Source organism: Hemitrygon akajei, chromosome 1, assembly GCF_048418815.1.
Source record: "Hemitrygon akajei chromosome 1, sHemAka1.3, whole genome shotgun sequence".
In the NCBI taxonomy this organism is placed as follows: domain Eukaryota; kingdom Metazoa; phylum Chordata; class Chondrichthyes; order Myliobatiformes; family Dasyatidae; genus Hemitrygon; species Hemitrygon akajei.
Genome location: NC_133124.1, coordinates 209,388,477 through 209,407,890, shown reverse-complemented (window position 1 = coordinate 209,407,890; position 19,414 = coordinate 209,388,477). Strand labels below are relative to the sequence as shown.

General features: G+C 45.2%; 1 protein-coding gene across 12 annotated transcripts in view; it reads right to left on the bottom strand.

The window, feature by feature from the left end:
• The window catches only part of LOC140734898 (transcription factor COE2), a 318,188-nt gene that overhangs the window by 257,655 nt on the left and 41,119 nt on the right, over positions 1–19,414 (bottom strand). For all 12 annotated transcript variants that reach the window (XM_073059600.1, XM_073059582.1, XM_073059608.1 and 9 more), the window contains one exon: positions 14,682–14,750. In XM_073059600.1, coding sequence (XP_072915701.1) covers positions 14,682–14,750 — 69 coding nt within the window. The remainder of the gene's footprint in view (positions 1–14,681; positions 14,751–19,414) is intronic.

The following is a 19,414-nucleotide window of genomic DNA, read 5'->3' as shown; positions in this document are numbered from 1 at the left end:
TTAGCAATAAATAACGAGACAAAGAGACGAAGAGTCCTTGAAAGTGAGTCCATTGGCTTGTGGGAACATTTCAATGATGGGGGCAAGTGAAGATATCCCCTTTTATTCAATAGTCTGATGGTTGAGTAGTAATAGCTGTTCCTGAACCTGGTGGCGCAAGTCCCAAGTTTCCTGTTCTTTCTTCCTGATGGCAGCAGCAACAAGAGAGCATGACCAGAGTGGTAGGGGTCCCCGATGATGGACGCTGCTTTCCTGCGACAGGGTTTCATGTAGATGTGCTCAACGGTTGGGACTGTTTACCTGTGATAGACTGGGCCAAATACACTACTTTTTGTAGGATTTTCCAAAACCACTACTTTGTGTTGGACTTTGGACCATAAAGCAAGCAAGCACCAGGGTTACCTTCCAGAAAGATGCAGAGAAACAAGTAGCAAGCTTATTCTGAATTTGTCTAAACAAGGCCTGTTACAGGCCTAGGCAGTGATGTGAGTAGCTCACAATTTATTATCCAAGTACATACGGTACATGTTACCATATACTATCTTGACATACACTTTCTTGCTGGTATTGAGAGCAAGAAAAAGAAATGCAATCAAATTTACAAAAACCTTTAGTCAAATAGACAAAGACTGACAAACAACCAATTTGCAAAAGAAGACAAACTGTGCAAATTTAAAAAAAAAATAGTGCTGGGAATATGAGTTGTAAAGAGTCCATGAATGTGAGTCTACAGGTCGTAGAATCAGGTCAGAGCAATGATTGTTGAGGTTATCCGTGCAAGTTCAAGATGGTGGTAGGCTAATCAGGGGTTGCTGGATGGTGTGGCTTGAAGGGCCAATTCTGCCCTGTATCTCGAAATCAATAACTATTCCTAAACCTGGTGGTGTGGAGCCTCCTAGTAGCAGTGAGAAGATGGTGGGGTCTTTGATGATGGATGCTACTTTCTTGTGGCAGCGCTCCTTGGGGTGGGAAGGGTGGGGTACAGGGAAGGGTGGGGAGGCAGGCAATGTTCAGGGTTGACGTATTTATATTTAACTTCCTGTCACAAACAAAAGGTTAAATCAACACGACCTTTACTAGTCGCCTAGATTGCAAAATAATTTGTGTAGTTGACTCAATCACAGGCCACATTTGTTCTGTGGGCCCGTCTAATCATGTCTCTCATTTAGATTCAAACTTGCACCTGTTCAGCAATTAACATCGCAGAATTTGTGCTTAAATGCCAGTTTTGCTTGACATTTGCAATATTTCCAATTAGTTTTGTACCTGAGTAATTATACAGGGTTATTACCTCCTATCAGACAGAGCACTGGGCAATTCCCCACACTTCAATCTTCTTCTCCCAGAATATTTGTGCAAAGTGTTTGATCGGTCTTGTGTGGGTTTTGTTTAATTTCTGCCCCCTCACAGAATTCAAGCCGGCGCACTTCCCAGTAGGCAAGGAAACTGACAACTTGCTGCAATTTGCCATAATGTACCGAGTTCTTTGTTTGATAACTGACACTGTAAGATCAGAACAGGCAATCTTGCCTGAAGATACAATGCTCACCAATGCCTCTACCAGTGAACCGTCTGCATGCTGCAGTATTGGTCTATCCACATGCTATGGTCTTATAGCACGGGAGGAGGCCATTCTGCCCATCCTGCCTACGCCAGCTCCCTGAAAGGACATTAACAATGGCCTGTCCTGGACCAATCGTGCTGATGTCACAGCCAAGAAAGCTCACCAATACCTCCAGTTCCTCAAGAGGCTAAAAAAAAAAAAAAAAAAATTCACATGTTCCCCCCCATCTACTCTTACCAATTTTTAATCGATGGACCACAGAAAGCATTCTGTCTGGATGCATAAAGGCTTGGTCTGGCAACTGCTCTACACGCGACTAGAAGAAACTGCTGGGGGCTGTGGACACAGTTCAACACATCACAAGAATCAGCCTCTTCTCTACAGACTCTCCGGAGACATTTTGCTGCCTCAGTAAAGCAGCCAGTATAATCAAAGACCTCACCCACCCCAGTCATTCGCTCTTCTCCCCTCTCCCAGGGCACTGTCTACCCAGGACCTGCCCTCCTCTCATTGCTACCATCAGGAAGGAGGTACAGAAGCCTGAAGGCACCCACTCAAAGGTTTAGGAATAGCTTCTTCCTCTCTGAATGGACATTGAGCCCATGAACACCACCTCACTACTGTTTTACTTCTGTTTCTGCACTGCTTATTTAATATAACTATTTAATATACATGTATATCTACTTACTGTAATCCAGCTTTTTCCTATATTTATCATGTATTGCATTTTACTGCTGCCTAAAATTAACAAACTTCACGACATATGCCGGAGGCCCAAAACCTCGACAGTGCTTCTCCCTATAGATGCTGCCTAACCTGCTGCGTTCCACCAGCATTTTGTGTGTGTTGACGGAGACATTAAACCTGGTTCTGATTCAGATTTCCATCGGGCAGAAGATACAAAAGCCAAAAATCACATCCCACCAGGCTCAAGAACAGCTTCTATCCCACTGTCATCAGACTCCCGAATGGGCCTCTTGTATGATAAGATGGACTCTTAGCCTCACAATCTACCCCTGTTGTGTATTTAATATTTCAAATAATACTTGAGTGATCGGTTTAAAAAACGTAAAGACAAAATTACACCCACATTTTCAGACTCCTGGGTCTCTCTTTGAATTAGTTTAAATGTTTTGAAGTTACAAAACGTAATCTCATTATGATTTTATACATTAGCAGAGCTGTACTTTTTCCAGTAGTTTTTAAACACTTCATTCTGCACTGTTATTGTTTTACCTTACTCTAGCTCAATGCACGGTGTAACGATCTGATCTCAATGAACAGCATACAAGACAAGCTTTTCACTGTATCGTGGTACACATGACAACAATAATCGGTCCTCCAGCAGTGGTGGGATCTCCCTGTGGCCACACACTTCAATTCCACAGACCACTCCCACTCTGACATGTCTGTCCATGGCCTCCTCTACCGTCAAGATGAGGCCACACGCAGGTCGATGGAGTAATACCTTATCTCCCGCCTAGACTCCTTCCTGCCAGCATGAACATCCAACTCACTGACCTCCGTTGATACCCCTGCCCCCCACCCTTACCCCCATCCCTATCAATTATTTTAGTCTGGTTCTCTTTCTCTCTCTTCCCCCCCCCCCCCCACTATAATCTCTCCCCCCAGCCCTACCTTTCTTTCTCTTTTATTTCCCATAATTCTCCACCTTCCCCCTAGCCCATTTCCCTCCAGCCTATCACTTCCCAGCTCTCTACTTTATCCCTCCCCCCACTTCTTATCCCCCCTCGACCATCCCATGTTACTTCACTCCTGATGAAGGGTTTCGGCCCGAAACGTCGTTATTACCTCCTCCCATAGATGCTGTCTGGCCTGCTGAGTTCTGCCAGCATTTTGTGTTTTTTTATCAATTCATCCTACATGATTTTCCAGTGAAGATCCAAATCTGAGAAAACCTGCTGATGCTGGAAGTCCAGAGCAACAAACACAAAACGCTGGAGGAACTCAGCAGGCCAGGCAGTATTTGTGGAAAAGAGTAAACAGTCGACGTTTCGGGCCGAGACCCTTCATCAGATCCAAATCTGTAAAACCTGTACTGAACTGGATTCAGGCAATACCTTTCAGATCAACACATTGCACTGCATGGTAGTTTTCTTCTCATTTTCCTTCTAATTCCAATTAAATGTATGTCTCTGGTCTAAGAAAACACCCAATAATTAAGGCCCAATTTAAACTGTACGATGAACTTTAAAATTGCAGAGCACAGACAATATTGTGGAAGTTAGTGGATTTTATTACCTGCAGTAATTTTCAATGTTTTAGAATCATCCAGCATAGGTACAGGCCCTTTGGCCCATCAAGTCCTACCCAATCCCGTGATGACCCAATGCACCAGGAGCAATCTACAGAGACCAATTAACCCACCAACCTGGGATGTGGGAGGAAACCAGAGCACCTGGAGGAAACGCATGCAGTCACAGTGAGAGCATGCAGACTCCACAGGGACAGCAGCTGAGATGGGAATTGTACCCAGCTCTTCGGAGCTGTGAGACTAAGCACCAACAGCTATGTCACTATGGCACCATCCTCAACAATATTCACAGAGCGTTCAACGTACCCAGGGATGAGTGTTCGTTATCGATACGCCTTGATACATCCTTAATAACCTTCTGCTCTTCCTCCTCCCGCTGACCAGAGTTGAAACCACATCTCCTCCACGTAACGTACCATTGAAGCCGTTCAACAGCATGAGAGTGATGAAGGGATTAAGCGCAAAGACTGGACGGACTGCCTCTGCATCCTTTTGAGAAGAGTGGGTTAAGGAAAGGCTGAAGAGCATAAGATGGTCAGAGTTAGGAGCTTACGTGAGCCATTCGGCCCTTTAAGCCCGCACTATATTCATGGTGGACCGTCTTCCGTAATGCTCTTTCTCCATATTGTTTGTTATCATTAATACACGTGATCAGTAACCTCCAACCTGAGTTATCATACTGAGGAGTCTGCAGTACCACAGGGAACCGTGGGCTAATCACAGTGGTTCCTGATCCCTGGGTCTCTGACTTGATCCTCAGATGCTCCATGGCTTATGGCTTCCTTTCCATCACTCCTGGAGCCTTCAGAAACGTTTCCTGGGATCTCCATCCTCCATCTTGCCGCTCCCACGGGTCTTGATCCCTGTCTTTCCCACTTCTGGGTACCCTGATCTTCATCTCAACACTCCCGAGGGGTCCCTGACCTCCACCTCGCCACCCACGGGCGGGCGAGGGGAGGGTTGGTGGTTTCCTAACCTCCATCTTACACACTTCAGCATGCGCATGCACATTTTTTGCGTGTACACACACTGTCATGAGTGTATGTAAACACATTAAAACGTACAGAGGTACATTATTAACCCTTCACGTGCTTGTGGGCATTCTACGTTGGTATTGGAGGTGTGAGAGTACTTGCGGGCTGTCTCAAGCACAATCCTCACACCGTGTTGGTCGCTGATGGAGAACGATGTGATTCACTCTATGTTTCAATGTACAAATTAAAATAATCTTAACTTACACACAAATAACATGCATACCAAGAGAAATTACATATACACACGTGCATTTACACACCGACGTGTGCATGTGCTTGGCCACACACACGCTCACGCGCGATAATGATAACAGAGGGAACCCTCACCCCATTCGCAACCCACTGCAACGCGTGGACCCAGCACGTGAACATAAGTGCAAAGAAAGCACAGAAGTGCCTGTACTTCCTTAGGAGTCTGCGGAGATTTGACATGACATCAAAAACTTTGCCAAACTTCTATAAATGTGTAATGGAGGGTGTATGGACTGGCTGCACAGCAGCCTGGTATGGAAACACCAATGCCTTTGAATGGAAAATCCTACAAAAGGTAGTGGATTTGGCCCAGTCAATTATTTGGGTAAAGCACTCCCAACCACTGAGCGCATCTACATGAAACGCTGTCATAGGAAAGCAGCATCCATCATCAGAGATCCCCACCACCCAGGCCATGCTCTTCTCCCATTGCTGCTGTCTGGTAGAAGGTACAGATGCCTCAACACTTACACCAGCAGATTCAAAAACACTTATGTCCCCTCAACCATCAGACTCTTGAACAAAATGGGATAACTAACCTCACTCGCCCATCCACTGAGATGTTCGCAGGACCAATAATCTCACTTCAAGGACTCTTTACCTCATTATCTCATGCTCTCATTATTTATTACTATTTATTTATATTTGCATTTGCACATTTTGCTGCCTTCTGCATTCTGGCTGATCCTTCATTAACTCTGTTACAGTTACTATTCTCTAGACTTGCTGAGTATGCCCACAGGAAAATGAATCTCAGGGTTGTATATGGTGGCATATGTGTACTCCGAGAATAAAATCTATTTTGAACTTTGAACAAAGCAGCGTGGACAAGCCACGAACGCCTCTCGGCGTCCCCCAAATGAGACCTGCCCGACCCTGAGAACAAGACAAGCGACCTTTTTGCCTGAAGGTCCTAAAGCTCCATCAAGTGGCGTCTTTACTGCCAGAGCCAACGAGAAAACTGGGTCAAGCAGACTCAAAGGAAATTACATGCTGGCAATCTAAGCTACAAGTTTGTTAACCCCGCACAGTATACCTGCACTTGAATATTTTAATGTTTGTACAAGGGATAATGTGTTGATGAAAACTGGATCCTAAATGTTATACTCAATATTCTCATTCCACTTTATAACAGTCAGATGTTTTGTGATTCAAGCCATATTTCTGAAGGGAGAAATTTAAGTCACTTGGCCCTGGAAACACAGGAATTTGTTTTCATTAATCTTTGCCACAATGAATTTTGTTCTGTTTAGTTCATTTGAGCTTCGGTGATGAATAGCTTGCCAACGCGTGCCAATCTGATCTGGTTCATGTTATTCATTGTGGGAATGCCCGCGGGGATTGGCTTATGCAGAAGCACAGGTGAAGGCCTGAGGGCCCAAGCAGCACATGATACGACCGACGCTTCGTGAGGCAGTGGCTCTCGAGCTTACGTGCCATCCAGAGGCTTTAAAGGCAAACTGCATCAAGAAGTGCCTTCTGAAAGCAGGGGGCACTGCCCCCTACTCCCCTCTCTTGTTTACGGCAGCCATTCATAACCCATCCCTAGATGCCCTTGAGAAGACGGTGGAGAGCACCCTCTTAACCATTGCAGTCCGTCCAGTGAAGATACTCCCCCTCGCCCCCTCCGAGTGCTTTTAAAGATGACCTTTATAAGCGATTAGCTTTATTAATCACATGTACATTGAAACAGACAGTGAAATCCACCATTTGTGTCAAATCATATCAGCAAGGATCAGGCCGGGGGCAGCCCGCAAGTATCTCCACGTTTCCAGGGCCAACATAGCATGCCCGCAACTTACTAACCCTAATCGTATGTCTCTTTTGTTTAGTGTGGGAGGAAACCGGAGCACGTGGAAGAAACCCATGTGGAACATACAAACTCCTTACAGGCTCTCCGAACGGAGATCACTAGCGTTCTAAAGCAACTGCGCTAACCGCTAAGCTACTAGGCCACCCTTTTAAGGATGGAGTTCCAGTCGACAAAGAAGGAACATGGATACATTTCCAGATCGGGGCAATATATCTTAGAGGGGAACCTGCAGGTATGGTGTCCAAATTTGGCTATATTAAAGAGGATGGTTTAGAGAGCATATGTTATGAGGAGAGGAAGAGTGAGTTAAGGGTTTTTCTCTTTGAAGTGAATAGGATGGGAGGTGCTTGATAAAGATGTATAAGATGATTGAGGCGACATGGTGTTTGGCACAATGTTTTATGGCATCAGCGACCCAGGTTCAATTCCCACTGCTGCCTGTAAGGAATTTGGATGCTCTCCCTGTGACTCCCTGCCTGTTTTTTTTTCCCCCGGGTGCTCCGGTTTCCTCGCACAGTAGGTTAATTGGTCATTGTAAACTGCCCCGTGATTAGGCTAGGGTTAAATCAGGGATTGCTTGAAGGGCTGAGAGGGCCTATTCCATGCCGTATCTCAATCAATAAAATAAATAAATAGATGGATAAATAAATAAATAACAGGCATAGACGGTGTGAACAGCCAGAGATTTTTCCACAAGGCGGGAATGGCTAATAACGAGACGGCGTGATTTGAAGGTGATCAGAGGAAAGTATAGGGGATTGTCGATTTTAGGGGTTTTTTTTTTAAAAAGAGAGTGTTGGGTGCTTGATCACACTACTTAGGGTGGTGGTAGAGGTCGATACATTAAGAGACACACTGGTGAAAGAAAACTGGAGCCGTATGTAGGAGGGACAGGTTAGATTGATCTTAAAGTAAGTTAAAAGATCGGCACAATATAGTGTGCCAACGAGTCTGTACTGCTCTGTGTTCTATTACCATGAATGTCTTCCCTGCTCTGTAGGACAGGACTGTAAATTGTCCATACTTTGTTGAGAGAGTAAACCTGGTCTCTGATCAGTACACCTTCTGAAGGATGGGGCTTAAGTCTCCAGAGTAGGACTTGAACCAGAAAATTTCTGACTTGGCAAGGAGAGAATCAGAGCTGGCCTCAAGCAGGGGAACTGAATGAAGTGTGAACTAACCCCTCAGCTCTAAGTGGGGGCTACATGGGGGTCTGTCAGGCGAGTGTGAGACAGGAACAAGTGGTGCTATATGAATGCAAACACTACTTGTGTTAAACATTATTCACCCTAAATAAAACTCATTCCTGAGGTGGCTTTACAGTATAATGATGATCTGCAGAAGTACTTTAGAGTATGTTTCGAAGACTGAACTCCAATTCATGAAAATCCTGCCATTCCCAGGTTCCGCAGCCAAGCTCTTAATGGGCGGGTAGAGAGTCAAACAGAGTTCCTTGTTTTTCTTAAAAGATGTAGTGTGTTGGGTCAGATTTTCTTGTTGACAGTAATTCTCACAGGGTTCCTCACAAAAATATTCAGAAACTTCATTTCAGGCATTTCCCAGCGTTCACTTTGTGCAGTGAGACATCTGGTTATTTCATTTCCCAACTGGAAAGGGTTGGGGTTGACTCTTTCTTTAATGGCCAGCATTGGTTAATCTGAAACCCAGCTACAGGGAAGTGGGTCTTGGATTTCTGGCCAAGAAAGATCCTCATGTACAAAAATGTGAGCGAGAAACACAATCACTGAGCTCCACAGGACGGACAATGTGTTTTCAGTTAATATACTTGAACAGAAAATATCGAGCACTGTGTAGACTCCAACTGCCTGTGCTAATGGTGGCTTTGCGTAATAATGGTTTGGATTGCTAATTGCAAAAACCACACCAGTTAACATGTTGCGTTAACCCTTTGGCCTCACTAAGTTCACTGTTTCCTAACCAGAAACCCATTACTAACCAAAACACCCTTACAGGATGCAATTGTTAATGACTTACAGACACACTCACGGCTTTCTGCACAGTCGACTGCTCTTGGCAATTTGTGGTTGGCCACGGCACTCTCATTCACTTGTAACTCTAAAACCTGGGTGTTTAACACTCCTTCTGGAGCCTAGTGGAAACATCCGAGTCAACTGAGCTGTAAACCCATCACTAGAGGTTATACTGAAACCTATTAGAAACATAGAAAATCTACAGCACAATACAGGCCCTTTGGCCCACAAAGTTGTGCCGAACATGTCCCTACCTCAGAAATTACTGGGCTTACTCATAGCCCTCTATTTTTCTAAGCTCCATGTGCCTATCCAAAAGTCTCTTAAAAGACCCTATCATATCCGCCTCCACCACCGTTGCCAGCTGCCCATTCCACGCACTCACCACTCTCTGCATAAAAAACTTACCCCTGACATCTCTTCTGTACCTACTCCCCAGTACCTTAAACCTGTGCCCTCTTGTGGCAACCATTTCAGCCCTGGGGAAAAAGCCTCTGACTATCCACATGATCAATGCCTCTCATCATATTGTACACCTCTGTCAGGTCACCTCTCATCCTCCGTCGCTCCAAGGAGAAAAGGCTGAGTTCACTCAACCTGTTTTCATAAGGCATGCTCCCCAATCCAGGCAACATCCTTGTAAATCTCCTTTGCACCCTTTCTATGGTTTCCACATCTTTCCTGTATGAGGCGACCAGAACTGAGCACAGTACTCCAAGTGGGGTCTGATCAGGATCCTATATAGCTGCAGCATTACCTCTCGGCTCCTAAATTCAATTCTATGATTGATGAAGGCCAATACACCGTATGCCTTCTTAACCACAGAGTCAACCTGCGCAGCTGCTTTGAGCGACCTATGGACTCGGATCCCAAGATCCCTCTGATCCTCCACACTGCCAAGAGTCTTACTATTAATATTATATTCTGCCATCATATTTGACCTACCAAAATGAACCACTTCACACTTATCTGGGTTGAACTTCATCTGCCACTTCTCAGCCCAGTTTTGCATCCTATCAATGTCCTGCTGTAACCTCTGACAGCCCTCCACACTATCCACAACACCTCCAACCTTTGTGTCATCAGCAAACTTACTAACACATCCCTCCACCTCCTCATCCAGGTCATTTATAAAAATCACGAAGAGTAAGGGTCCCAGAACAGATCCCTGAGGCACACCACTGGTCACCGACCTCCATGCAGAATATGACCCATCTACAACCACTCCTTGCCTTCTGTGGGCAAGCCAGTTCTGGATCCACAAAGCAATGTCCAGTTGGAACCCATGCCTCCTTACTTCTCAATTAGCCTTGCATAGGGTACCTTATCAAATGCCTTGCTGAAATCCATATACACAACATCTACTACTCTTCCTCCATCAATGTGTTTAGTCACATCCTCAAAAAATTCAATCAGGCTCGTAAGGCACGACCTGCCCTTGACAAAGCCATGCAAAAAGTATGAAAGAATTGTACAAAAAATGTACGAAAAAGTACATTCCCACTATTCCTAATCATATTATACCTCTCCAAATGTTCATAAATCCTACCTCTCAGGATCTTCTCCATCAACTTAACCACTGAAGTAAGACTCACTGGTCTATAATCTCCTGGGATATCTCTACTCCCTTTCTTGAATAAGGGAACAACATTCGCAACCCTCCAATCCTCCAGAACCTCTCCAATCCCAATTGATGATGCAAAGATCATCGCCAGAGGCTCAGCAATCTCCTCCCTCGCCTCCCACTGTAGCCTGGGGTATATCTCATCCGGTCCCAGAGACTTATCCAACTTGATGATTTCCAAAGGCTCCAGCACATCCCCTTCATTAATATCTACATACTCAAGCTTTTCAGTCTGCTGCAAGTCATCACTACAATCACCAAGATCCTTTTCCATAGTGAATACTAAATTAAAGTATTCATTAAGTGTCTCTGCTATTTCCTCTGGTTCCATACACACTTACCTACTGTCACACTTGATAGGTCATATTCTTTCGCGTCTTATCCTCTTGCTCTTCACATACTTGTAGAATGCCTTGGGGTTTTCCTTAATCCTGCCCGCCAAGTGCTTCACATGGCCCCTTCTGGCTCTCCTAATCTCTTTCTTAAGCTCCTTCTTGTTACTCTTATAATTTTCTAGATCTCTAACATTACCTAGCTCTCTGAACTTTTGTAAGCTTTTCTTCTTGACTAGATTTATTACAGCCTTTGTACACCACGGTTCCTGTACCATACCATAACTTCCCTGTCTCATTGGAACATACCTATGCAGAATTCCACACAAATGGCACCTAAACATTTGCCACATTTCTTTCGTACTTTTCCCTGAGAAGGCAGGAGATTGAAGCTGAGAGGGAAATGGATCATGCACGATGAAATAGCGGAGCAGACTCAATGGGCCAAAGGGCCTAATTCTGCTCCTATATGGTGCTATTAGAGTTGGCAGCTCATTTTGACCAATCCAGAATCCTTATGCACTGGATGACTCTACTGACTCCCACTGCGCTCTCTTTTACAAGACTGTTCAAATTTATTATCAAAGTACGTAGGTGTCACCATTAAGATTCATCTTCTTGCAGGCATTCACAGTAGAACAACGAAATACAATAGAATTAATGAGAAACAACACACTGACTGATAAACCACCAATGTGCAAAAGAAACTGAGGAACAATCCATTGTAACCTGCCTAAAGATGCTCCTCATTCAACACCCCTCATACCACATGAACGTTATCACCCCTGATAAAGGGTTTCGGCCCGAAACATCATCACTACCTCCTCCCATAGATGCTGTCTGGCCTGCTGAGTTCTGCCAGCATTTTGTGTTTTTAATTATCACATTCCTGTTGGTAAGGACTTGCAACACACATTTCCTACAAGACGACAGCATCAACACAAGTATCTCATTGGAAGGGTAATAGAACATCGAACATAGAACATTACAGCACAGCACATGCTCTTCAGCCCACAGTGTTGTACCAATGTTTTAACCTATTCTAAGATCAATCCAACCTTTCATTCAGCCCCAATTTTTCTTTTATCCTTGTGCCTATCTAAGAGTCTCTTAAAAGTCCCTAATGTATCCGCACACCACCACCCTTGACAGCACATTCCACGCAGCCACTACTCTGTGTAAAGAACCTACCTCTGACATCTCCCCATATATTTCTCCAGTCATCTTAAAATTAATCCCTCTCATATTATCCATGGCCACCCTGGTTTAAAAAAAGGTGTTGGCTGTCCCCTTTTACAAGAGGGTGTCAGAGTGGTGCAGTGGGTACAGGAGCTGCTTCACAGCTCCCGCGGCCTGGGTTCAATCCCGACCTCAGCTCTGTCGTGTGGAGTCGACACATATGGGGCGTGTTTCGTCTGGGCACTCCAGTTTAATTCCACATCTCAAAAACATGCAAGTTAGTAGATTAATCAGCTACTGTGAGTTGTCCTTAGTGTACAAGAGCGGTAGATACTAGGGAGTAGCTAATGGACGTGTTGGGAGATGAAAATGAAGAAGATCAGGATTAGTGTAAAAATAGGGCCAGTTTCCACGCTTATTTGAGAGCCGAAGCCAACTGACTCAGTATAAACGACCGGACCTTTTTTATACCATGGGGTAAATGGGTGCTTGACCATCAGTGGACAGAAGGGCCTGTTGACATCAGCCAAGTTAAGGTCACTGCTGTTGACCACAAATTGACCCCCTTTCCCTAAATGTTGCACCACTGGAGACCCAACTTGGGTTGGAGTTTCAGGGCAGAACTTTGTTGGATCCAATACGCATTCCAAATGTCTCACTAACAGGGAATTCCATTGAAAACTCATAATCCATGATCATACTCAACTGGATGGGTGTTGGTGAATGGCAGGTTCAGCCTCAACACTGACAAAGGTCCTTCCTTAATTTTAATTTACTACTAATTCACTCATTTACTAGGTAAAGCTGGTATTTGCAAAGCCAGAATCTATTGGCCAACTCTAACCACCTTTGTGATTCTCCAGACCATTTATGATTCAGATTTATTTATTACATGTACATCAAAACATACAGGCAAATGCATTATCTGCATTAACAGCCAATACACCAGAGGATGTGCTGGGGGCAGCCTGCAAGCGTCACCACACATTCCAGCATCAACATAGCACGCCCATCATGTTCAAGAAGACAATACAAGCAACAGCAAAACAAGCTTCTTTCCCATCCCTCCCAACCACCTACCCACTAACACACACTGACAGGCCTCCAAGCCCCAGGACAGGCCATCTCCGGGCCTCCATTCCTTGTCCCCAGACTCTCAGACATCCGGCCTCCAACTTTGGATTTCACGCCAAGACTCGCAGATCAACGGCCTGACCTTCGGGCCTTGACCTCCAGATTGGCACAGACCTCCAACCCCGGCGACTCGTGCCCTTGTGACTCTGTCAAGCCTCTAACTTTGGTCTTTGACCTTCAGGTATCTACCTCCAGCCGCCAGGCTCTGAACTTTAGTTTGACCTTTGCACGTTGACCTTTTAGGTCTTGTATAGACCTTGGAACCCAGTGATCTAGGGACAGGTGACTCCAGTTAAGAGCTAAGTGCTGTTGATCAGGAGTCTTGATCCAGATTTCCAGCATCTGCAGTTTGATTTTAAGTTCATTAACTATTAAATGAGAAGTTCAGTTACGTAACCCACAACCCAACCACTTCAAGGAGACAGTTGGGGAGCTCTCCCTTTGGTCCTAATCTGCAGTTCCACACAGTAAGAGAACTATCTTCTTTGGGAACCGTCCAGCAAAAGGAATGAGACTCGAAACAATGGCAATGTCGATCATTTCACCTCATACAGGGAGCCACAAGCTCTGAACCAGCTCCTCTGAGGAAACTCTAGTTGGCAGCAGCAACACAGGAAGTAGTTCAAATAACTAACAATCATCGTTGTATCCCTGCAGCGAGTTTTACTGTCCTGGGGCAAAATAACTTTGGAAGAGTTGTGGGATGCAACACTAGTTCCTTGAACAAGTCTTGTAGCTCATGGTTAATCAGAACCTTTTATTTTATACAATTACATAGCTAAAGGCATCCCATTTATCTTTCTCATCTTACATAGTTACCAACCATCTGACTCAGCAGTCCCTCCCATTAGAAAATGGGGTGTGAAACGTCCACCGCACAACCAGAGGACTTGTTTTGACTGCAGTACAACAATATACTCTGAGACTTCTTCTGAAGTGGATGCCGCCATAATTATCATAAGATTATAATACGTATGAGCAGAATTAGGCCATTCAGCCCATTTAGTCTGCTCCACCATTCGCTCTTGGCTGATTTATTATCCGTCTCAACCCCAGCAACTGGAAACATTTACCGTTTCTGCCTTCACAGAAGTTGCACGACTTGTTGAGTATTTACAGATACCTCTGATTACTCAGATTTCCAGCCAACGCAAGTTTTGTTTTGACTCTTTGACCACCGAGGACAGCTTGCACACTGTGTGGTTTTACTCCGTGTGTAGGGCTGTTACTGCGCTGCTTTACGCGTGGGTTTCTGCTGCAAGCGCCAGCGAACAGGGCGCCATTTCCTCTGTGAACTCTGCACTCTGCGCCAGCCTCACTGTCACCAGCTCACAGACACGCCACTGAGAGGAGCTCAGCTCTCACCACAGGTCGACGGCTCGGGAGGGCAAAGCAACACATTCCATCCCCACCCCTCCGCCAAGTCCTTCAGGCAAGGCTCCAGACACTTCGCTGGGCGGGATTGTGGAACAGCACCTCCTACCTGTCGATGATGACGGGGTCCGATGGCGTCTCGTTCCTGTTGCCGCAGCTCTTCTTTTCACAGCAGCGGCTAGAAGAGGGCAGAGAGAACAGTCAATACAACCAGTCACAAAGCCGGGTTCTAGAGCAGCGTGATTAACCAAGGGTTAAATGGGTGGGTTGCTGGGCATTGGGCCGGAGGGGACTGTTCCATGCTGTGTCCCTAATGAAACTTAAAATAAAACCCAATACAACTATAATTTCTCCTAACCTCTGCTCACTCTACATGCAGTTCCAATTTGACCTGTAACTGGGAGAGGTATAGGGGTTACGGGCAGAAAAGCATTAGAGTGAGAAAGACATACAGAATAGGAACAGGCCTTCGACCAAATGAAGTCTGTGCCAACCTATTTACACTAATCCTGTGCTAATTCCATTTTTATTCTCTAACCCCACCCCCCCCCCCCCCAACCCTCCACAGTCCTACCAAATCTCACAGATTCTCACCTACATGCCAGGGGCAAGTTACGGTGGCCAGTTAACCTCCCGACCTGAACACCTTTGGGATGTGGGAGGATACCAGAGCACCCAGAGGAACGCCACGCATGGAGAAAGCTCAGACTCCACACGGTCTGCGCCCAAGGTCAGGACTGAACCCGGCTCCCTGGCGTTGTGAGGCCGCTGCTCTAATTAGCTGTCTTTAGGTGAGTGATGGAGGTTGTGGAGGCGTCCAGTCGTCCTCTCCTTCACCGTCTACCAGGCACTTATGGTCGATAACACTGGATTGGCTACACTCTACAATAACTGCAGGATGTGTTGGAGATACATAGAACATAGAAGAGTCCAACACAGGAACAGGCCATTCAGCCCACAATGTGATGCTGAACCAACTAAAAAGCAAATCAAAACCACCCAAACACTAATCCCTCCTACCTGCACTATGTCCATACCCCTCCATCCTCCTTACATCAATGTGTCTATTCAAATACCTCTTAAAGGCCTCTAATGTATTTGCCTATGTATTATACTCAACAAGTCGGGCAGGTACAACAATAGGAAAGGGGTAATTGGAAAAGATGAGTGGGATATGGGCCAAAGATGGACAAAGGAGACTAGCTTAGTTAGCATGGAGCAGTTGGGCCGAATGGTCTATCTCGATGCTATATTAAAAGTTCAAAATTTCATTTTAATATCAGAAAATGTAAACAGTATATGACCTGAAATTCTCACTCTTCACAGACAACCATGAAACAAGAAACCTCACAGAACGCATCAAAGTCCCGATGCCCACCCCCTCCCTTCACACAAGACTCTATTAATTACTTTATGAATCTATGTTTCTATGCAAAGGGAATCAGAGTCACTGAGTTAAATTGACAGTGCAAGATCTGATAATGAGTTATTGACCAGCAGCTTCTCTTTTTACAGAAGTTGCTTGAGCTGCTGAGTATTTCCGGCATTTTCTGTTGGCACTGGCTCATTATTGTGGGCGTCCTATGTTTGTCAGCACGACATGTTGGTGCCAGAAGTGCAGTAGCACTCTATGAGCCTATGTTTGTATGGAAATCTTGAGGAGCACACACAAAGTGCTGGAGGAACTCAGCAGGTCAGATAGCATTTACGGAGAGGAATAAACAGTCAATGTTGCAGACTGAGACCCTTCATTGAAACTTCAACTGTTTATTCCCCTCCTGACCTGCTGAGTTCCTCCAGCAGGTTGGTTGTGTTCCTCAAGATTTCCAGCATCTGCATAACCTCTTGCATCTATGATGCTCACACCTAGTTTCCAGCATCTGATTTAGAGTTTCAGACGCACAGCAGTGGGGAGGGAGCACATTTTCAGCAAGGGATTATCACGGCCCTTACTACGGCAGCTCTGTTTTAAACTTCTGTTCCTCTGCCAAGAGGGAGCAGCGTAACCGCTGCCACTCAGAATTGACCCTCCAGTGATCTCAGTGCGAAAAGAGGAGCGGATTTGATTGGAGCTGTAACTCAGTGGGTTACTCTCTCCGAGTGGGGGTCAGGTCTCACTCTGGAGACCTGGGCACAATGACTTCGGCAGATGTTTCAGTACAATACTGAATTGTAAATTGGATTAGTAAGTATGCAGATGATACTAAGGTAGGTGGTGTTGTGGATAATGAAGTAGGTTTTCAAAGCTTGCAGAGAGATTTAGGCCAGTTAGAAGAGTGGGCTGAATGATGGCAGATGGAGTTTAATGCTGATAAGTGTGAGGTGCTACATTTTGGTGGGAATAATCCAAATAGGACATACATCTTAAATGGTAGAGCATTGAAGAATGCAGTAGAACAGAGTGATCTAGGAATAATGGTGCATAGTTCCCTGAAGGTGGAATCTCATGTGGATAGGGTGGTGAAGAAAGCTTTTGGTATGCTGGCCTTTATAAATCAGAGCATTGAGTATAGGAGTTGGGATGTCATGTTAAAATTGTACAAGGCATTGGTAAGGTCGAATTTGGAGTATTGTGTACAGTTCTGGTCACCGAATTATAGGAAAGATGTCAACAAAATAGAGAGAGTACAGAGAAGATTTACTAGAATGTTACCTGGGTTTCAGCACCTAAGTTACAGGGAAAGGTTGAACAAGTTAGGTCTTTATTCTTTGGAGCGTAGAAGGTTGAAGGGGAACTTGATAGAGGTATTTAAAATTATGAGGGGGATAGATAGAGTTCACGTGGATAGGCTTTTTCCATTGAGAGTAGGGGAGATTCAAACAAGAGGAAATGAGTTGAGCATTAGGGGGCAAAAGTTTAAGGGTAACATGAGGGGGAATTTCTTTACTCAGAGAGTGGTAGCTGTGTGGAACGAGCTTCCAGTAGGAGTGGTAGAGTCAGGCTCGGTATTGTAATTTAAAGTAAAATTGGATAGGTATATGGACAGGAAAGGAATGGAGGGTTATGGGCTGAGTGCGGGTCAGTGGGACTAGGTGAGAGTAAGCATTCAGCACGGACTAGAAGGGCCGAGATGGCCTGTTTCCGTGCTGTAGTTGTTATATGGGTATAATACTGGGGCAGTGCTACATAGTCAGGGGCACCGTCTTTCATTCTGAGGAGGCATCAGGTGGTGGTAATCACAGAAAAACTTTGAAGAAGTACAAAGAAAGGTGTCGAGGGTATGGTAGATCCCTCGGCTAATATTATAAAAAGAGAAAATGGATTACCTTCCTGTTATTGCAGAGTCGCTAATGTAAGCTAGCTTCAGCCTTGCTTACATTGCCACGGGGCCTAATCCTCTCATTCGTTTCACCAAACGCAAAACATTCATGGACCTCACAAATGGATATAAAAGGTGCCATTCCAATGCATTTCTTTCTTTCAAATCCTTAACCCTTTCGAACAGTGGGGAAACAGGCCCTTCAGCCCATCAATTTACACTGATCCCATTTGATTCTCAGCAACACACACAAAATGCTGGAGGAACTCAGCAGGTCAGTCAGGATCTAGAGAACTGAGTAAACAGTCGATGTTTAGGGGGCGAGTCCCTTCTTCAGGACTGGAAAGGAAGGGGGAAGATGCCAGAATTAAAATGTGGGAGGGAGAGGAAGGAGGATAGCTAGTAGGTGACAAGTGAAGCCAGGTGGGTAGGAAAGATTAAAGACTGGAGTGTAAGGAATCTGAGAGGAGAGTAGAATAGAAGAAAGGGAAGGAAGGAAGGAAGCCAGGGAGAGGTGATGGGCAGGTGAGTAAAGTAGGAGGCCAGAGTGGGGAACAGAAGAAGACGGGAAGGGAAGGGAATTTTTTTTCCCTGGAAGGAGAAATCAATCTTCATGCCATCAGGTTGAAGGTCACCCCCATGGAACATAAGGTATTGCTCCTCCATCAAGGGTGACCTCATCATGGCATGGACCAACATGTCAGAATGGGAATTGGAATTGGAATTAAAATGTTTGGCCACCGGAAAGTTCTGCTTTTGACGGTTGGAGCAGAAGTACTCGACAAAGCTGTCCCTCAGTTCACAACGGGTCTCACCCATTAGAGGAGGCCGCATCGGGAGCACCGAATTAATTCTCACCCTCTTTCCATCAGTCTCCTCAGAATCTACGCTCCAGGGACAATTTATACTGGCAAATTAACGTTCCAACCTGCACCCCTCAGAGCAGCGGGATCAAACCGGAGAACCCGGAGAAGTTTATGCTGTCATAGGGAGAAGGTGCAAACTCCACAGAGACAGCATCCAAGGTCAGGATTGAACGGGGGTCTCCAGGGCTACGAGAGGGCAGCTCTATCAACTGTGCCATCCCTCAACATCAGCTACATCTATGCAGTTGTAATCCTAGGTGTGACTGAGCTATCTCCTTAAGATGAAGATTTTCCTGAACATTTCGAAAGAATTCCCCACAAGAAGATTTAGTAAGTACCCTAATCGTGAAAATGACACTCATCCTGATTATTCCAATTAAACTCCCAGATGAGGATCACAGTAACGTGGTGAACACGTCTTTACTATCCTCAGGACAAATCGTCTTTTTGTTGTTAAAATACCAGAAAAGTAAGCACTGCACAGCTTTCTTTCCATAAAAAATGTATGAACAATGTACAGGAACAAGATACACCAGCTAGTGGAGTGGTGTTGCAGCAACAACCTTGCACTCAGAGAGATGGAAGAGCTGATTGTGGACTTCAGGAAGGGAAAGACAAGGGAACACGAACCAATTCTCAAAGAGGGATCAGAAGAGGACAGAGTGAGCAATTTCAAGTTCCTGGGTTTCGAGGTCTCTAAGAATCTAGCCGGGCCT